This window comes from Castanea sativa, chromosome 11, assembly GCF_040712315.1.
Source record: "Castanea sativa cultivar Marrone di Chiusa Pesio chromosome 11, ASM4071231v1".
In the NCBI taxonomy this organism is placed as follows: domain Eukaryota; kingdom Viridiplantae; phylum Streptophyta; class Magnoliopsida; order Fagales; family Fagaceae; genus Castanea; species Castanea sativa.
In genome coordinates, this window is record NC_134023.1 from 12249817 (window position 1) to 12271264 (window position 21448).

The following is a 21448-nucleotide window of genomic DNA, read 5'->3' on the forward strand; positions in this document are numbered from 1 at the left end:
ATCTCAATGCCTCGAATTATACTTTCTATGTCTAATTTATATTATTTTTTGAGAATGATGAGGGGTAAATATTGGTTATAGGAAAAAATTAACGGATGTTTTAAAGACATTCATTTAGAATATATTTTTAGAAATTTTTTATAGGAAAAAATAATTAATTTTTTTGAAGGTTTTTTTTTAATCTTTCTCATAAAAGTAGTATCAAAACTTTCTTAAAATTGTTTATTAATAATTGCTTTAAGGACGTCTGTTAACATGACTCTTGATTATATACATGATACATCATTGGGAAACTAATTAGTGTGATAGTTACTCTACATGTATAAATGTTTGTGGAGTATGGAAGGCAAAAGTCGAGGTTCAAGTCTCTAAAGGGGAATTTCATACACATATACACTTAGATTAGGTTAGAGTATAATTTTTATCTTGTATCTAAAAAAATCAACTTGAAAGATTAAGTCAACAGTTGCAACACCAACAATTCAAAGTTGTCAATTCCATTCTTTTTTAGAGGAAACCCTTAGGGGCCAAAAAAATTTATTCAATCAATAATAAATCATTGTTGTACCATCGTAGATATCTAGAGGAATAGATTCTAGCCAGATAAGAGGAGAGTCACAAAATCTAGCTTTTCTAGTGAATTTATGAAGGATCATCTTGATGTCCTCCCTCCCTTAAAAGTTATCATGGCTTTTGAGTAGAGTTGTGGTATGTTTTTGTGTTAAAACATCTTTCCATCTCTCTTGTGTGTATGTTTGTTTCTCAATATATATATCTTGATGTCCTGAAGGATATGGCTGAAATCTAATGACTGTAGCCTCCCCAAATTAATAGCATCAACGATAATCTTTGAGTCTCCTTCAACTTGCACCTTCCTGAAACCCAGCTCCTGCACAAACCAAATGGCACACCTAGCTAAGGTATGCAGTGAAATTTGTTGTGACAAAGTAGCATAACTAATTCGTCTTCATTACTGATAACAACACCCTAACCTGCAATGTTTTCATAAGAAAAAATTGCCCCATAGAAATTAACCTTGAGCCAACCCGTGGGAGGAGGACGCCATTGGACTAAATGGGCTGTAGCAGTGTAGCTAGAGTCTTCGTATGGATAGGCTGGAGTTGCTGGAAGCCTGGAACTCTTGAAGGTTTTCCTGGGCTAAAGAGCTGATCTTAGCCAATGTTAATTCTATTCTAGAGTGACTGATTTAATTTTTCCTATACAACTATATTAAGTGTGGTATGAAATTTTTTTGCACTGCACCAAGAGGTCAGTTTGCCCAATTCCAAATCCTGGCCAACTGCTTTTGTTTAGTCATCATCAAGAAAAAAAAATTAACTTTTCGTGTTCCATATCATAATACTAGGGTTTTATTGAGTTTATGACAAAAAATATGTCAGAAAGTTTTATAAGAAACCACAAAAATCTCAAAATTGCCAAATTTCACAACTTGGTAAATAGATTGTAAGCACAAAATACAAAAAGCAAACATAACCAACATAACACTTGAAGAGGGTGAAATTTAAAGTGGACGGCCATAATTTACAAAGACCTATAGGTAGGTTCTCTAGGACAACGGATAAAAAGATAAAGCAACAAAACTCCTTGAAGATGGACGAATGATCTAAAGAAGACGGGTCGCCTACAGTGGGCGGATAACGTTCCAGACGGATAACGAGGTCGATGGTGGCAAATAAGCCACGTGGCAATAACATGGCTTACTTGGCCCCCAAGGAAATTTCAAATAACCATAAGTTGTGCTCCACAGTTAACCTTAGTTAATAGAACCCCTATATTGAAAGGGTCCCTTAAATTACGCACATTTATGAGGATCTTCTCTACAAAGAAATATTCCTCTTGCTCAAGGCACCAAGGACGGTTCCCCACTACTATAAAGAGGCCAAAACCTTTAGAAAACAAGGTACGCATAATTCATCCCAGCTCTAGCACTTTAGAGTTGTGAACAGGAAATTTCTCTAACTTGATTATCGGATGGTATTTGGCCGGTGCCACACCAGCACCCTTCGTAGGTTCTTCTTTTCGGTGTTGTGCAGGTGTTGCTTCGGTACATAAGGGTTGTGTAGCTTACTGACGATTTTCGGCATCATCAATTGGTGTCGTCTGTGGAAACAGTAGGAAAGCCGTGCTACTGCTTCCTGGACAAAAATGTTACATGGTGCTTATTCACTCAATGGCAACCAACAACAACCAAGGAGATGAACCACGTACCATGGTCCTTGAGAGACAAATTCAGACACTCGCAGCAACGGTTAAACGCCTTACCAAGCAAAACCATGACTTGGAAGAGCAACTACATTAAAGGGACACCGAGCCCCGAGACCAAAAGGGGGAGCAGGAAGGCAACAGCCTCCAGCGCAACACCAGACAGAATTGGAAAGGGCCAGAAGGCAGTAATGTCATGAGTAGACCGACGGCCACAGATATCGCCCCACCGAACCTGGTCATAAATATGCAGATGATAAGGGAACAGATGGACTTGATGATGAACGCCCTCAAAGGGCGGGTGTCAAGTGATCTCGACGAACTGGTGCACCAGATGGATTCACCCTTCACCACACTTGTTACTTCATTCTCTCTACCGCAAAAGTTTCATATGCCATAGATAGAGGCCTACGACGGGTCAAAGGACCTATTAGACCATCTGAAGATGTTCAAGACCCTCATGCATCTGCAGGGAGTAGCGAATGAAATCATGTTCAGGGCCTTTCCCACTACACTGGATAGTCCTGCAAGGGTATGGTTTAGCAAGCTAGCACTAAACTCCATCACTACCTTCAAAGAGTTGAGTGCCCAATTCGCCTCGCACTTTATTGGGGGTGCACAGATACAAGAAGTTGATGGCGTGCCTAATGCATATCAAGCAACGGGAGGATGAGACGCTAAGGTCTTATATCACCCACTTCAACAAGGAGGCCCTCTCGATCGATGAAGCAGATGACAAAATACTTGTAGTAGCATTCACCAATGGACTACGGAAGGGTAAGTTCTTGTTTTCCCTAAACAAGAACGACCCGAAGACCATGTCAGATGTGCTTTATAGGGCTACAAAATACATGAATGCAGAAGACACACTACTCGTACGAGAGGAGAAACTTATAAAGAAGGAAAGACAGGAAGAGACAAGACAGAATAGAGGATGGAAGGCCATAAGGATGGGAGACAAACGAGAGGATAGGCGCTCCAAGACCCCCGCGGCAAGATTCGCAAATTTCACCCTCCCCCCTTAACGTCTCCATCGATCAACTACTTATGCAGATCAAGGATGAAGGATCATTGACATTTCCTGGCAAGTTAAAAGGAGATCCCAACAAAAGGTCCAGGGACAAGTACTACCACTTCCATCGCGAACATGGCCACGATACTTCCGAATACTACGATTTGAAGCATAGATAGAAGCCCTAATTAGGCAGGGAAAATTGTAAAGGTTTGTAAGCAAAGAAAAGAAGAACCAGCCGCAAGAGCAGGGCCCTCAGAGGGAAAACGAGTGCCCCAAACCACCCATCAGGGATATAAGGATGAATGTAGGGGGCACAGCGACTTCCTGTTTAACTAAGAAAGCGCACAAGACCTACCTCCGAATAGTTCAGAACGTCCAGCTAACAAGATTGGTCCCGAAGATAGTGCATATTGACAATCCTGTAATCGGATTCTCGGAGGAGGATGCTCGACATCTACATCATCCGCATGACGACACACTAGTTGTAAGAATACAGATTGAGGACTATAATACCCACAAGGTCCTGGTAGACAACGACAGCTCCGCCGATATACTCTACTACCCCGCATTCCAACATATGAGGATTAAAAGGGAATGGTTCATCCCAACCAACACACCATTCATTGGGTTTGGAGGAACAAGAGTGTACCCGTTGGGCGCGCTCACCTTACCGTCACAGTTGGTGATTACCCCCAGCAGATCACCAAGGATGTCACGTTCTTGGTGTAAACTGTTCATCTACTTACAATGCCATTCTGGGACACCCTACCCTCAATTCATGGAAGGTTGTGGCATCTACTTACCACCTAATGATCAAGTTCCCTACTGAGTACGGGGTAGGAGAAGTACGGGGAGATCAGGTTGCTATGCGTGAATGTTATATCGCCATGTTAGAGATGGAGGCTCATTTACCAACAATGTGTATAGAGGAATAGCGGACGATGGCGGAGCCAGTAGAAGAGATATAAGAGGTGCTCCTAGACGACTCCAAGCCTGAGCGAACAACAAAAATAGAGGCTCTTGCAAACCCACTGGTCTGTCAAGCCCTAATATCATTCCTAAGAGAGAACCAGGACATCTTCGCTTGGAGCCATGAAGACATGCCAAGAACCGACCCCTTGGTTATTTTCCACAAACTAAATGTATTGCCTTCTTTCACTTCTATTCACCAAAAGAAACGGGTGTTTGCTCAAGAACGGGACTGGTCCATGGCGGAAGAAGTTTGCAAGCTGCAGGAGGCAAAATTTATACTAGAAGTGTACTACCCCGACTGGCTGGCCAACGTGGTGATGGTCAAGAAAGCCAACAGAAGGTAGAGGATGTGCGTGGATTTCACAGATCTGAATAAGGTGTGCCCAAAGGACAACTACCCATTCTCAAGGGTTGATATCTTGGTGGATTTAACAGCAAGACACCAACTTTTGAGCTTCATGGACGCATTCTCTAGGTACAACCAAATCAAGCTCGACGAAACCGACTAGGAGAAGACTTCTTTCGTCATAAGCCAGGGTCTCTTCTGCTATAATGTGATGTCATTTGGCCTCAAAAACACCGGCGCAACGTATCAAAGGCTTATGAACAAGATGTTTGCAAACCAGATTGGAAGGAACGTCGAGGTGTACGTAGACGACATGCTGGTTAAAAGCATAAGGGAGGACGACCACCTTGATGACCTAAAGGAGACTTTCGAGACCCTCAGGCACTATAACATGAAGCTAAATCCGAGCAAATGCACGTTTGGAGTGACGGCAAGGAAGTTCCTGGGGTTCATGGTATCCCAAAGGGGTATTGAAGTCAACCCAGACAAGGTACGGGCTATCATGGAGTTAGCTCTACCAAAAACCACCAAGGAAATGCAGACTTTGAACGGAAAGATTGCTCCGCTGAACAGATTTGTTTCAAGGGCGATGGATAAATGTCTTCCCTTCTTCTGCACATTAAAAAGGGCCTTTGAATGGACGACCAAATGCCAACGAGCATTCGAAGATCTTAAGGCATACTTGTCTTCCCCACCTTTGCTAAGCCCACCCAAACCAGGAGAAGAGCTCTTCCTCTACTTAGCTGTCTCCTCAACCGCCATCAACGCAGCTCTGGTTAGAGAGGAGGACGGAGCCCAAAGACCCATATACTTCACAAGCCAAGCGTTTCGAGGGGCAGAAGAGAGGTACCTCCCTATGGAGAAATTCGCCTTCACATTAGTAATCGCAGTGCGCAAGTTCAAGCCATACTTTCAAGCCCACACTGTAGTTGTCTTGACAGAAAAACCCTTAAAGAGAGCGATGAGCAGTCTAGAGGCGACTGGGCGAATGGCGCTATGGGCAATCGAGATGAGTGAGTTTGACATATAATATCGTCCGCGTATGGCCATAAAAGGGCAAGTTATAGCTGACTTCGTTGCTAAGTTCACGCACGAAGAGCAAGGGACGGAAGGGAATTCCCAGTGGACAATCCATACAGCCCAGAAAGGGATGAGATTGATTGCATGGTTCAACTAGACTTCCCAATAACAAACAATGAGGCTGAATACGAAGCTCTAATAGCAGGACTGGATCTCGCGCGAGCAGCAGGGGCCTCAGTTGCGATAGTTCACTGCGACTCCCAAGTAGTCACAAGCCAAATCAATGGCGGTTATAAATGTAGGGGAGAGCGGATGAAGGACTACCTCAAACCGGTGAAGAATCGGATGCAGTACCTCAATGCCAAATTCGTTCAAATCCCGAGGGAGAAGAATGAGCGAGCCGACCGCCTCTCCAAGATAGCATTAGCCAATGTGCAAGAGGTACTCTTCTTTGTCCAGAATTCACCAGTAATAAATAAAGTCAATGTGCAAGAGATAGGTATCGAGGAAAACTGGACGACACCAATTATCTCCTATCTAAAGGACAGTGTATTGCCTGATAACAAGGAAGCTGCAAGAAAGTTGAGAGTCTAAGTTGCACGGTTTTTGCTTATCAAAGATGTCCTATACAAAAGGAGCTTCTCTCGCCCCTATTTGAGGTGTCTTATCCCCGAGGAAGCAGACTATGTCATGAGAGAAGTCCACAAGGAGTGTGTGGGAATCACTTGGGATCACGATCCTTAGTTCATAAGCTGATTAGGGCTAGATACTACTGGCCCACCATGCAGAAGGATGACCAAGTGTACGTCAAGAAATGTGACAAATGTCAGAGGTTTAGGAATCTCATAAGACAGTTGACGGAGGACCTCACCCCATGGCCCTTTGCTTAATGGGGGCTCGATATCATGGGACCGTTTCCTATAGTAGCCAGGCAGCTGAAGTTCCTTCTAGTCGGCATAAACTACTTCACCAAATAAGTGGAGGCTGAAGCCCTAGCTACCATCACGAAAAAGAATGTACGCAGTTTTGTATGGAGGAACATCGTTTACAGATACAGAATACCTAAAGTCCTAGTCTCAGACAATGGGAAATAGTTCGATAACGACACATTCAGGGATTTCTGCTCTCAGCTTGGGATCAAGAACCACTATTCCTCACCCATGCACCCTCAAGCCAATGGATAGGTTGAGGTCACAAACCGATTCTTGTTGAAAATCATCAAGACTCAGCTCTAAGGGGCAAAAGATATCTGGCCAGAAGAGTTGCCAAGTGTACTATGGGCATACATGACAACGACAAGGACATCTACAGGATAAACACCGTTTCGACTTGCATACGGCAGCAAGGCAGTCATCCCAGTTGAGGTAGGTCTCACAAGCTACCGAGTAGCAAACCACGTTGAGGAGAAAAATGATGAGACCATGCACCTACAGCTCAACATGTAGATAAGGTCAGAGCAACGGCTGAACAAAGGCTGGCGCGATACCAAAACCTCATGGCTAGGCACTACAACTCCAGGGTGAAATGTAGGGACTTCCAGAAAGGAGACCTCGTCTTGAGGAAAGCAACGAGCGCAACTAAAGACCCCTCTCATGGGAAGTTAGGACCCAATTGGGAGGGACCATACATAATTGCATCATGGCATAAGAGAGGCACCTACTACCTCGAGACACTAGATGGAAAAAGGCTGCAGCACCCTCGTGGAACACCAAAAGAAATACTACCAGTAGATAAGGGCACAGGCGATGACACTCCTCATTTCCAGTTTATTTTTCCAGTTCATAACTTTAATTTTTATTGTTATCGTCTACAGTACTTTTAAAGCCCAAAGGGTGTTTTTTTTTACATGGACAAGATTTTACTTATCACAATAAGAGGAGTTTATTTGGGACATATTGTGTTTTTCCAGCCTCATTTTACAAAGTCCATAAACTAGATGGATCCTATGAAGGATGAAATTTATTTATAATCCATAAACTGGATAAATTCTATGAAGGATGAAATTTATTTATAAAGTCCATAAACTGGACGATTATCCTATGAAGAATGAAATTTATTTACAAAGTCCATAAACTGGACGAATCATCCTAAGAATGATGAAAACTTATTTAACAAGTTCATAGACTGGACAGATCATCCTAAGAAGGATGAAACTTATTAACATATTCGTAAGCCGGACATATCATCATAAAAAGATGATCTCATATAACAAGTCCGTGGAGTGGACGGAACATTATCAGAATGATGGAACTTGTTCATCAAGTCTGTGGACTGGACGGATCAATTTCTCCACTATGAAAAAACAACTCATATGAAAAACGGACGGATGTATATTATAAAACATGTAATCAAAACACCATAAAGGTACGTTTACATAAAGCCTACAATAGGCAACGGTTAAAAAATTAACAAACATATTGTTCTCCCATACATTTTCAAACTTGAACAAAAATAAAAATAATATACAACTACTCTGGGGCTACAGGGGTTTCCTTCTTATCATCAAGCATCTGAGCTGAAGGTTGACGGGTGCCATCCTCGACGGACCTCTTTGTATCAATTTTTTGAGCATCGACGTCACTGGAGTCGTCACCAAAGAGCTCGTCCGTCCCTTTAGTGTCAATGGAGCGAGCAGGAGTCTGGCCCTTAGGGTTGATGGTAATATGCGAAAGGTTCAAGTCCAGGAAGGAAGCAATGACTTGACAGAGGAAATCATCAAAACCGTCAGCGAAAGATATGCCCAGTTCACTCAGGAGGGCATCAGAGTCTCAATACTCTCATATAGCATCCATCTTCGCCTGATAGAGACTATCCTCTTTATCCTCCAAGGTTTTTCCCAGAAACTCTACTTGTTTTTCCAAATCACCATGGAGTTGCTTTGACAACTTTAGCTTCTCTTCATGACGGACCCTCTAGGCTTTCAGCTCCATCAGCTCTTTCTCCGTTGCATTTGCCTTTGCACAAACGCACTCCAGTGTCTTCTCATGAGAAAGGCAGTACTCCATCAACCCCTTCATCATCAGGACCCCCTACACCAACCGCAAAAAGAGTAAGGATAATGGTGAACAAATACGACGGAAACATATTGGGACGGATACAAACTTATGTAAGGTTGAACAAACCCGTCTCCCCCATTGCTAAAGTGGCGTGGTTGCCCAGGTCCTCATAGTCCTCATCCTTGATAATGGAGGTGATTTGCTTGAGGGCATACTAAGAATCCTCGCGGAGAAGGTTGAAAGTTTTCTCCTTGATGGGGTCCGAGTTAACCATTAAACCCTTACCCTTCCCTAGGCCAAGCTTGGGGGCCAACTTAAACTTGCCAGAAGCTTGCCCGGCAGCTAGTCCCATCACCACCTTTTGCTTCTTTGCATGACGGTCAAACTTGTCCGACGATTGCCTTTTAGTGGACGGGTGAGCCAAGCCCGTCTTAGGGGGAAGACTCCCCTCTTGTTTTTTCTTAGCAGTAGCCTGCTGCTTGATGTATGTCTTTCTCCTGCTGTCTTCCATTTCTGCGCAAAAGTGGATGGGTAAGAATATTGGTAACTGATAACACAAAAAATGCAATGGGCAACGAACTTACGTTTGTGAATTCGTGCGTTGCATTGACGGGAAGTAGTAGTAGGTTCAGGACTATCACAATACCAATGGAGAGTATCCAAGGTAACTAACTTGACCCACATCCTCCCCGACAGCTTGGTGGTCCTTAAGATTTTTTCCAAGAAACTGAATTGCTCGATGGTAACCTATGGATGGTCACGAGCTACAAAAAGAGAAGGTTAGGGCAATTGAACAAATTAAAAAGTGGATAAAACCTAAGAAGGATGGAGACCTACCAGACAGGGGCATTATACCCCATGTCATGTCCACAGGCATATATTCATGGTCATTGGGGTGACACATCTAGTTGTCCCCTCAAAGGAAAAAGTATCGACCATTCCAGTTCCTGTTAGAGTCCGGGGTCTCGCACACTAATCTAAGCTACGGACTCCGCAGTAGGAAACTATACATCCCCTTGGACTGGGCTATTTCAGAAGGATGGTAACAATGGAAGAACTCCTCCATTGTCAACCGGCGTGCCCCATTAGACATCACCCTATACAAAACTTCTACACCCAGGAAAACCCTTCAGGCATTTGAAGAGATCTAGGAGACGACCAATCCTAGGTATAGGAGAAGACGATGGCGAAGAGCACTTAATGGGAAGTAAAGCCCTGCTTTCAGCATCCGCTCATACACCCCGACGTCTTCAAGACTCCTATAGTAGCACTTTTCAGACTTGAAGGGTAGATGAATGGATATGTTGTCGGGTATCTAGTACTTCTCCCTAAGTGTATTGAAGTGTGTTGGTTTGATGGTAGAAACGCAGTCATTTAACGTCCACAAGGGAAGTATGATAAATTCCTTGAACCCATCAGGACGTATGACGGATTGGATGGGAGGGTCTACACCATCTAGGTCATCATTTGAATCATACTCTGACCCATCCTCACCCTGCACCTCACCTTCCATATTGGAAGGAGAGTTGGCTAACGGTTCCCTTTCCTTATTGGAGGTGCCGGGGTTTGCTTGACTTGACGGAAACACCTCATCGTAGCCCATTCCATCGCTGACAAACAATTGACCACTTGACGCCTCACTAGACATCTGACACCTACAAGTGACGGATAAAAATTCTAAGACTCTAGGTTTACACTAACGACGGACAAACGAATAGAATGAAAAAGGAAAAACTTGAGACAAGTGGAAGAATACTTACAGCTTGACGGTATAAGAAGGGCGACGGGAAGACTGAAGAGGTCATTGACACCAAGTCGATGAGGCGACGGTTCGAGAAGAGTGAACGGTAGTGCTCTAATCAGCAAAAAAAATTTCAAAATGAAAGAATGAAAAGGATGAGCAGCATATATATAGAAGGAACGGTGCGGAAGATGAAGAGACGCTTCGATCCAAGCGAACAACCACTAAAAGCTTACCATGTATCCCTACTGCATTAATGGTCCTATGCTAGCTTGTCAATCAACACATGCTTCTCAAGGATAGAGGCAAACCGTCACTCCATGGATCCGTGTAAAATAAGCGACGGGTTCATGGAGTGAAGGGGCAACTAAAGAGGGTGAAAAATAAAGTGTACGACCAGAATTCACAAAGACTTATAGGTAGGTTCTCTAAGACGACAAATAAAAAGATAAAGCAACAAAACTCCTTGAAAATGGACGGATGATCTAAAGAAGACGAGTCGCCTGCAGTGGACGGATAACGCTCCGGACGGATACTAAGGTCGACGGTGGCAAATAAGCCACGTGGCAATAACATGGCTTACTTGGCCCCAAAGGAAATTTCAAATAACCATAACTTGTGCTCCACGGTTAACCCCTATATGGAAAGGGTCCCTTAAATTACGCGCATTTATGAGGATCTTCTCTACAAGGAAATATTCCTCTTGCCCAAGGTACCAAGGTCGGTTCCTCACTACTATAAAAAAGCCAAAACCTTCAGAAAAAAAGGTACGCATAATACATCCCAACTCTGGCACTATAGAGTAGTGAACAGGAAATTTTTCTAACTTGACCGTTGGAGGGTATTTGGTCGGTGCCACACCGGCACCCTTCGTAGGTTATTCTTTTCGATGTTGTGCAGGTGTTGCTTCGGTACGTAATGGCTATGTAGCTTACTGATGATTTTCGGCATCATCAACACCATATAAAACAAATCAATTAATCCTCAACACAACCAATTTCCTAATCCACCACAATTGTAGAAATCATAATTAATAGAAAGATTAAAAAAAAAAAAAAACTTGGAAATCAAAAACAAAGCATCTTAGGGCGGCGTCCTGGAAAGACTTGAAGATGTGGAGTACTAAACTTCTAGAATAATAATAATAATAATAATAATAATTTGTCAATTGAAACAAAATATTTTGGTATCGGTATACTCAGACTTATTTAGGGGTTATTGCTAATTTTATAATATAATTAAATATGCCAAAATATTCTTCAAATAGTTTTAAACCATATCAAATTATCAGTGAAAAACCAAATAATGCTTATTCTTAATGTCGTTTTTACCTAGCTAAGATGTCATATGTAACTGGAGTAAAAAAAAAAAAAAAAAATCTTCATGAAAAAAAAGGGGTCATATATTTAATGTAAATCACAAAAACAATTCTAGCAAAAAAGAAAAAGTAAATGACAAAACCACATTCTTAAGGAAAAGTCAAAACATGTCTTTTTTTTTTTTTTTGATAATCAAAACATATGTCACTCAAGTACAGAAGAATAAAAACGTACTTTAAAAAAGAAAATTGCTTTCAGAGTCATCCTACAAGTTGAAGTTTTGAGCAAAGGACTGAAATGGCAAATGGACCGAGATTTAGACTGAGATAAAAGAAGGGTACGAAATTTTATAACCATTCTAGCCTTATCTGACAACATTTTTAACTTTACAACAATCATCAGATTGTTACCTAGGCCTACAGTACATCAACTCTCTCAGTTGTTGTACTATTTGAGGGCTACGATGATGCTAAATCTGCTCCCGGCCTACAATGGTTTTCCGGCCTACAGCTTTAGCGTTTGGCTTCAAGTCGTATGAAAATATTAGTATCAGAGTTGACGAGGTCATCTATCTCGGAGGTTTAACTTGTCAAGGTGGAAATTGACCTTTTTTTTTTATTCAGCCAAAAAGACAAAATTTTTACTATGAATCATAGCAGTCAATACCGTACTCGAGACTATACCGATTTAGTAAGCAGTACGATATATTTTGAGTATCAGTCAATACCGGTGTACCGTTTCGGGTTTATCGCTATTATATATATATATATATATATATATATACACACACAAAATCTCTAGAACCATATTTACAAGATTATCCACTATTCTTCTACCCCAAGAAACATCAGAATTACAACACAAAGAAACAACTTTGTCGAGATAATTCATCATTAGAAAAAAGTTATAGATGCACAACAAGTATAAATTGGTCTCATTTTTTTTTAGTGGAATTAAATAAACATATTGCTGAAATTGCACTTCTTAATGAACCTGTAAAATTGTCTCCCTAAGGAAAGAAACAACCCCCCTTATAACAAATGAAAGTAAATCAAAATTAATTTTTAAAAAATACGGAAATAAATTTCAGAGTATAGAAACTAAAAAAAAAAAAAAAAGCAACAAAACTGAAAAAGAAAAAAAAAATTCTATGTTTTGTATCAAGAAATTCTGAAGAATGACATGATGGAACAATTGCAAGATACTCGTATAAAAATGTCAATTTCTAAAACCTTATGCAAAACTTATATCATACAATGGCAATGGTTTTCAAATTTGATTAATTCAAAATTTTACCTGAGAGTGAGAAACCAAGACCCGAGAAAGAGAACGAGAAGCCGAGACATAGCAGAGTGAGAAGCTGAGACAGAGTAGAGTGAGAGACAGAGCAGAGTAGAGACGGAGAATCCGAGAGATGAGAGGCCCAGAGCAGCTGAGAGAGAGCGTGAGAGAGAGAAAGAAAGAGGGTTGTGCGGTTGAGACTTAGGGTTAGAATTAGGTTTAGCACAATTACCATATTGCCATTGAAAATTTGTCAAAATTACAACAAAAAAAAAAAATTGGCTTGGAGTGTTTCGGTCCGGTATGTCCAGTACGCGTCCGGTATGGCCGGATTTCGCCGGTACGCGTTTGATACAGCCAATATATTTTTCAGTACAAAACAGAGCGGTACTTGTACCGGTGAACTGGCTGGTATGGTATTTACCGACTGGTACACTACGGTATCTACTTCACTGCTGCGAATAGCTTCCACGTTTCACCATCACCTTCAACACCTGCCTATGCTTGAAATAAAAAAAAAGCTTGCAAGGTTCTGGAATTTGGTTTCAACTTAATATAATTGGGAACCAACACCTCCTTCTTGTGTTGACTTAGCAGACTCATTAATATGTTGGTTTATAAGTCATAACTAGTTCACCAATTGTGTAACAACACTGTGTAACTAGTTTTTTTGTTAACAAAATTACCAATTGTGAACAAATTTCGGGAACAAAAAATAAGGCCTAAAGATGGTTAAACACCCTGCTAACGCAATACATTGTATGCATGCGGATTCATGTACGAAACAAAGCAACTGTTTTTTTTTTTTTTTAAGTTTTTAATTTTCTTGATTAGTTTGGTTATAAGGAAGAATGTCTCATCGTTCAGGGTCTCACACACTCACATATTTGATCCACCATAGCCACAAAAAAAGAAAAAAAAAAGAATGAAAAGGGAATGTGAAAGAATGGACTTTTTTTGCGCCTGAATATAAGCTTATGAATTTGTCTTTATGTAAATATTCATTATATATTTTAATAGTAACAGTAATGAAACAGCTATGTATTTCTTACTGATATCACATAAAGCACAAGCACAATAGTGCACTCGCTCTACGAAGAACTATATTGCAACAGCCTGTGAGGAGAAAATAGTAAAATAGGCCTAACTTGCTAACTATATAGTTAGTTGTTACGGTTTGCAAACTATATATTTTACTAGCATCTCGAGTCTAAAAGACTCGATTTTGGGCTATAAATCGAGTTTTTGATGGTCGATTTTTATAGTCTAATTCTGTCTGATGTGGCAATTTTTCCACGTGGCGACTATTTGGAAATCGAGTCTCTAAGACTCGATTTACATCCTAAACCTTTTCCTTCTTATTTTTTCTACGTTTCACATCTCTCTTCTCTTATCTCCATCTGTTCCTTTCTTCCTCCCTACCTCTTCGTCTTTTCCTTTCTTCCTCCTCCACGTTGATCTGCCGTCGAACCAGGCCTTCATCTTTTCCTTTCTTCCTCCTCCACGTTGATCTGCCGTCGAACCAGGCTGACCCAAGCAGCGCGCGACCCAGGCTGACCCAGGCAGCGCGCGACCCATGCCGCGTCGCGACCAGGCCGCGTCGCGACCCATGCCGCGTCGCGCCCAGGCCGCGTCGCGACCCGCGGCCGCGTCGCGCCCGGCCGCGCGACCTGGGCGTGCCACGGCCTGGGCGCGACGCGACCTGGATCTGGGCGCGCGCGGCCTGGATCTGGGCTTGCGCTGGTTTTTTTTTTTTTTTTTTTTGTGGTGGGTTTTGCTCAGACATGGGGGATGGATTTAATATTTTTTTGTTTTGTAAATCGAGCGTTAGGGAGTCGATTTCTAGGTAGACTCCACGTAGGAAAAATTGCCACATCATACATTAAATCGACCCTCAAAAACTCGATTTTTAGGTCCAAAATCGAGCCTCTTAGACTCGAGATGCTAGTAAAATATATAGTTTGCAAACCGTAACAACTAATTATATAGTTAGCAAATTAGGCCTATTTTACTATTTTCTCCAGCCTGTGACATACATACAAAGAGAGAGAGAGACACACACGCACACACACCTTCAGCAGGATCTGTACAAGGTCGGGTTTGATTTTGAGTTTGAGCTTGAGCTTGAGCAAACTCAACAAGGCCAAAGATGCAAGCGCCGATCGACGCCATCGAGAACCCATCAGCCTCCGGTGACCCTTGATCTTCTCCCGCCGCCGAGAAGTGGTTCTCTTACTCTCCACTTGAATGAGGTTCGTTCTATATCTTTCTTTCTTTCTTTCTTTCTCTCGATGATTCTAGAATACCTCCTCTGGATTTTTGTTCCTTTCAGCCATTTTTGTTTAAATCTGTTGTTGTAGTTTCTCTTTGTACACAATTAGTCGAATCGTTTCCTTATTTCATACTTTTATTTTATTTAAATAAATTGATTTTTTGTTTTTGTTTTGGAAGCGTTTGAAAAGTACAGATTTGCTTCTTCTTGTGGTTTTTATGGCTGTGGTTGCGTAATATTGGACTATACATAATACAAACTCTCAGCTTTTATTTTCTCTGTTTTTTATTTTTTATTTTTTGGATTAAAACTACTTCCTTTCATAATGTTTGCAGATCTTCGAGGCGGTGAACTTTTTCATGCACATAATTTCAATCTCTTTGCTGCAATGTCTGCTTTGGAGGTACTTATTATGTCTTTGGTTATACTTAATCTTTTTATACCAATTTTAGCTGTTAAATATGAATTATGTGTATTCTTATTGGCCTAGACTCTTTTCTTTTACTCTTTAGCTAAGCTCTTGCCATTTGTCAAGAAATGTCCACGTGATTGGTCTTGCTATCTATCTTAAGCCTGATCTATTAACTATTTTATTTGATCATATGTTTTTTGAGTTCAAAATTGTTACATCCCACCTTGATGTTTCCACTTTCCACTTGCTATAGCTACTTGACTAGCTACTTATCACAATTTAGCCTTCTATCATGAATATCCCATTGGACTGAGATATCCCAGTTTTTTTTTTTTTTTTTTTTTTGGTTTTTTTATGCAGAGCTTTCGCTAAATTCTTTGAATTTTTGCAGAGATAGAAAATGTGTTGTGATTAATAGTTTGGTTTCAGTTTAGAATTTAAATATCACTCTGCCCCTGTTCATTTGGTTGCCCTGGCCCTCACAAGGGATTGTTGTCTCTCACAATGGGGGAGATTTGTCCAAATACATTTGAGTTGTCCTTGGTCAGACTGGTTCCTAGTGGCTAGACCACCATTCATGTATTAATTATTAATCTATTTAGTTTTTTGCTAGCTAGGAAAGTGGGAAATAAATGCGTAGTATATGTTAATTAGATAATTCAATTCAATTACATGCAAACTTTCACAATATTGAAAATATTATCACTAATGGGACTATATGAAAGTAATGTTACTCAAATTATAACTTACTTTTATCTAACATGCTCTGTTAAGCTGGACGCAAAAAAAGTATGAACATTATTGAATGTAAAACATTGAAAAAATAAATAAAAGTGTACCTAGCAAAACTCAATGATTATTTTTGGTGTAAAAAGTGAAGGAAGGTTGGTGAAAGTTTAGAAATTATGAACTAGATGTAGCTAGCCTAGTAGAGAAAAAAGTGAGATGGTTGTGCAAGTTGAGTAGGGCTTGGTTGGTGGTGACCCACTGGTATTGCCTTGCCCCCTAGATGATTGAAGAAGAGCTAAAAGCTCTGGTTCATGTCTCATGAGAGCATCTATATTGTCTGAACAAAATCTCTCACTCCTAGGAGGCTTCCCGATGACAAAAGCATTTTTCCCACTTATGATGGAAAGTGATCTATCATTATACTTTCCATGGGGAAGGTGGATTCACTTAGTTATTTAGGGTTTATAAAAAAAAAGTCTTGGCTTTTATGTCTAGAATCTTTAGAGTTAGATGGATCTCTCTCTGACTCTCCTACAGTGATAAGTACAGATCAGCTAGGATGAAATGGTGTTTGACAAGTGCTTAGCACATGGAATATGAACTCTGAGGTTTTTGTTTTTGTGGGGGTGTCTAGAAAGGAGCTTTTGTAATGTTTTTTTTTGATAAGTAATCAGAAAGCTTTTATAAATGAAAGAAAGTAAGTCATACAAGAAGTTCATGATGATGAACAACAAGAGAAAAGCTACTAGGGAACTAAGCTAAGAGAGGACATAAACACAGAGAGAGAAGAACAATTAGTAAACCCCCAACATCGAGACCACTCTAAGAGACTATGCTGGCATAAAAGATTTAGCTCAATTAAGGTCTTCTCTTTGTCCTCAAAGGAACGGCGATTCCGCTCCAACCACACAATCCACATTAAGCACCCTGGAACCAAGTTCCATATGTCCGACATATCCTTTCCATGCCACTGATGCCAGCAAGAGATCAAATCCGCCACCAATCCTGGCATAACCCAAGGAATCCCAAAGACCTGAAGCATACAAGACCATAGGGAGTGGGTAACAGGACACTGCAGGAGAAGGTGGTTAACCGACTCCCCATCCTTGCAACACAAATAACACCTATTAACCAAAGGCCGACCCTTAAGCATGAGGTTATCCAAGGTGAGAATCCGGCCATGAGCAGCAGACCACAGAAAGAACGCCACCCGCTTAGGGATGTTAGGTTTCCAAACCCCCTTCCAAGGAAGCCAAGAATTCGAAGCACCCCGGATTGCGAGGTAATAAGACCGAGCATCAAACATACCATCCCCTTTAAGCCTCCAGTAAAGGGTGTCTCTCCTACTACCCTGAGGAATATGAGCTTGGATAAGCCGGAGAAGAGAATACGAAGCCGCCAACTCCCAATCCTCAAAAGCTCTATAAAACGTTAAATTCCACACTCTAACAGTACCCCCTTCTGGAATCCACAAAACCTTTGAGATACAGGCATCCTTCATCATTACAAGTATGTCTGTATGTGGTCATGAAAGGTTATGTGGTAAATCTGTATGGCCTTCCTTTGGATGGGGATGGACATGAAAAGTGCTTGTCATTGCTAAATGCTGTTGAAGAAACAATTTCTAGCAAATTGCGTGCTTGCTAAGCCCCCTCGTCTAGAAGAAGAGTTTAGAAGGTTGTTGTCAGATAACTTGCTTGAATCTTATGTTCCTCCTCTTTTTTTTATAAGCAAGTCATTTTTTGTCAAGATTGCAAAGGATTCAAAGGAGTCACATATGGTGAATATGGTTGCTCTTCTTTATTTTATTTATTTTTAGGCCAGACTAGGATTGGTTGATCTTAAGTGTGAATTGTTACGTATTTGATGTAAGGCAGGTTTAAAAATTTGTCCACAATTTCTTATCTTATAAACCTCTATGTCAAACATACCTTACCATGGCCCTATCTGGTTTTTCTTAATTGTAAGACCATTCTGTTGCTATGTTGTGAGATATAAGAAGTGGTTGCTAATGTAACCTCAAAATTCTGTAAAAAAAAAAAAAAAAAAAAATTCTTTATATAAGTAGTGGTTGTGACAAGATTCTGTATGCTCAACTCAATGACTAATCCTATTAAAAAAAAAAACACTCAGTGACTTTGTATACACATTTTCCTTATATACATGTATTTGAAAAGTTTTGGTGTGCTAATGGTCTTTGTTATTTGTTTGTGAATTTAAGTTTGGGTTTGGGCTTTGGTTCCATTTTATAAATTTATTTTTGGGTTTGGAGTGGGCTGATAGTATATTTTTATTCTGGGCTTGGCTTGGTTGGGTTTAATGAAGGATTTTCGGACTGAAACTATGTAAGTTTTGGGTTACAATTGGGTATTGAGTTCTAAAATGGCTTCCTTCCCTGAGACTACGCAATAAAAACTTGATTTAATATTTTTGGACTGGGTTGGAGAAAAGAAAAATATTGTGTTTTTTTCACTTTTAGGCTTATGTTTGAATGTGTATCTAGGCTTGGGTTTGAGTTCTTTAAAAGCTTTAAGTAAAGTTTCAGGTTGGCTTTTTTGGTGGAATGGGTTAAATTGTAAGACCCTCTTTATGTTGGTTAAATGCATGGGAGAGGAGGGGTAACTCCATTGTCAGTCAATTAAAAAAAAGTGATTTATTTTGAAAAAAGAAAGTCCTTTATATATATATATATATATATATATATATAAATATATATGTATGTATATATATATAAAAGTAGTATAACAAATTTTATTTTTAAAAAAACCAAGTACATTGGAAATGTACTATAGAGGAAAAATGTCTGCATGCTAACTATTTATATTTTGTTGATAATTCAATAGTTACAATGGGGGAGGAGGGATTTGAAACCTACATGTCTTTGCTAGAAACATCAGGAGATGCCAGTTGAGCTACAAGGCTCTTGGTGCTAAGTGTTTATATTTGAACAATCAAGTTCATTAAAATTATGAAAAATACAAACAGTCATGTGAGTAGTAAAAAAGCTGGTGATAGTTAATTACATGAAACTAAAGCTGATGTTCAGGGTGACACTAGTTGTGCTGTCAAATTCATGAGCCGGAGCATAAACTTGGGAGTGGATTATGTCTTTGAACTAGATTATTGAGAAATTTGTACGTCCAGGTAACATGTTTATACACTGTAGCATGAAGCTTTGACCAAAAATAAGATATTCTGCATTTTGGGAAGCACATGGTGGCAGAGGTATTATAGCCTCACTTACAAATTCCTTATTTGTAATATATGCTTCTATATGATGCTTATGGTTTGCATTAGAATGTTAATAATTCTTGATCTTGTGGGAATGTTTTAATGTCTACTTTATTTGAGGTACTTATTTCTCTGTATATGTTCTTATGTCTGGATTCTTAACCTGATAACTTTTGAACAGCTTCAGCTGGTTCAAGATGGGAAACTCTATGGATGGGATTCTAAGTTTGCTGTTATCACCAGAGCTGCAGTGTTGCCCGAAGTTGCAAAGAACCATGATGTTCAGAAGAACGAATATTTTGTGCAATTAGGGCAGGTGAAGACAATATCATCTTTTGGCATAATTATCTATAGCTGCTCTCTATTCCCAAGTCATTTTAGTAATGATAATCCCACTATGTCCTCTTATTTAGTTCTATTAGCTGGTTTGGGGTTGAGTTTGGAATCTGGGGAAATGGTCATTGAAATCCTATTATCCATATATTACTTATTAAATTCTCTCTCCCTCTCTCTCTCTCTCGTGATTTGGAATTTTGGACCATGTGAAGCATGCAATACTCTTTTTTTTTTTTACTGATTTTATTATTGCTTTTGTCCGAATTCATGTTATAATGGTGAGTCTCCTTCCCATTGTAAAATTTTTCAATGTTAATTAAGTAATTTTATTTGCTGCCAATGTATCTATATGTGGTACTTACAAGTTGAAGAATTATGTCAAGAAGGGTGAGAAGAAGAAGAAGAAAAGGAAGGATTGAACATCTGAGGACCAACAGCTGGAAGACTAGTGCTTTTTGTTCATAAAATTTCTTTTTTCCTAACTGAAGCAAATTACTGTGATTCTTTGGAATATGTACATATGGGTTAGTTATGTTGGTATGTGTCTTTTTTAGCTGCTGAAATTTGTTTAGAATTCCATTTAAGATTATGACAGTGTTTCAGCTTTCTGTCTATGTATGCTCTAGTTGTGGCCTTGTATACTGATGGTCTAAATGGTAGCTATGATTATAATGGAAATTTATATTTTATGATTTAAGAAATAAATTGGAATTTAAGTATCTGTTTATGTAAATTTGTGCAGTGTGGGCAGGGGGAAAAAAAAAAAACTTTAGCCGCATTTTTAGAAACGCCGCTATAGGTCTAAACCTGGGGCAGTGGTTAAAAAACGCGGCTATATACCCGCAGGGTTATTGTCGCAAGCGGGGATTGGAAACGCGGCTATATCCTATAGCTGCGTTTTTAGGGTCTATAGCCGCGTTTTAAAAACGCCGCTATAGCCTTCGTTTCTTGTTTCCTCCAAGTGGCACAAATTAATCAACCTTTAAGGGCAACACTCTCTTGCAGCGTGATTCTATAGCACCATGAAATTGTTTTAAACTTCTCTCTATTTTATATTCATCCTAATAATTTAGGATTTTTTTTTTTTAAATCAAACGTGTTTATTTATTGCTATATTTTCGGCGCCAGTGAGCATTAGAGCCAAGCCCTACCCATGGCTCAATGTGTAATATCCGTCAAAGGCTAGCCCTATATTCTATAGCATTTATATATACCTTAGTATGTATCTCATTATTTGAACATATAGTAACAATCTAGCCATCAAGAACTACCTTGACAAGAAGATCCCCTTGCATGTTTGAAAAGTCAGCTTTTACTGGTACTAGTATATGAGACAAAACAATAATTCATTACAAAGAAAGCATTATGAGACAAGAAAAGGTCATGTTCGACTTTAGAGATAGGGGTTTGTGCTATTAGACAATACAATACAATACAATACAATAGTTGATTGATGATTCAGTTTATGATGTTCATATATATAGAAGTACAATAATTGTTCTTAATAATCAAGATAATTAGTTGAGATATATACTAATTGATTTTTGAAACGGAC

General features: G+C 39.8%; 1 protein-coding gene across 1 annotated transcript; it reads left to right on the forward strand.

Moving 5' to 3' along the window:
• Positions 1-13236: 13236 nt before the first annotated feature.
• LOC142616084 (uncharacterized) lies at positions 13237-20598 on the forward strand. The gene is made up of 5 exons (XM_075788971.1): positions 13237-13353; positions 14938-15165; positions 15521-15588; positions 19739-19873; positions 20265-20598. Exons 1-4 carry the CDS (start codon positions 13237-13239, stop codon positions 19866-19868), a joined length of 543 nt encoding a protein of 180 aa, XP_075645086.1. The 3' UTR covers positions 19869-19873; positions 20265-20598.
• Positions 20599-21448: the final 850 nt, after the last annotated feature.

Bases quoted from the DNA above. Each gene is read 5' to 3' on its own strand.
- LOC142616084 (XM_075788971.1), top strand. From the start codon at position 13,237: ATGGCCGGATTTCGCCGGTACGCGTTTGATACAGCCAATATATTTTTC. The intron at 15,166-15,520 runs GTTCGTTCTATA...TAATGTTTGCAG, and splicing joins TTACTCTCCACTTGAATGAG to ATCTTCGAGGCGGTGAACTT. The intron at 15,589-19,738 runs GTACTTATTATG...ACTTTTGAACAG, and splicing joins CTGCAATGTCTGCTTTGGAG to CTTCAGCTGGTTCAAGATGG.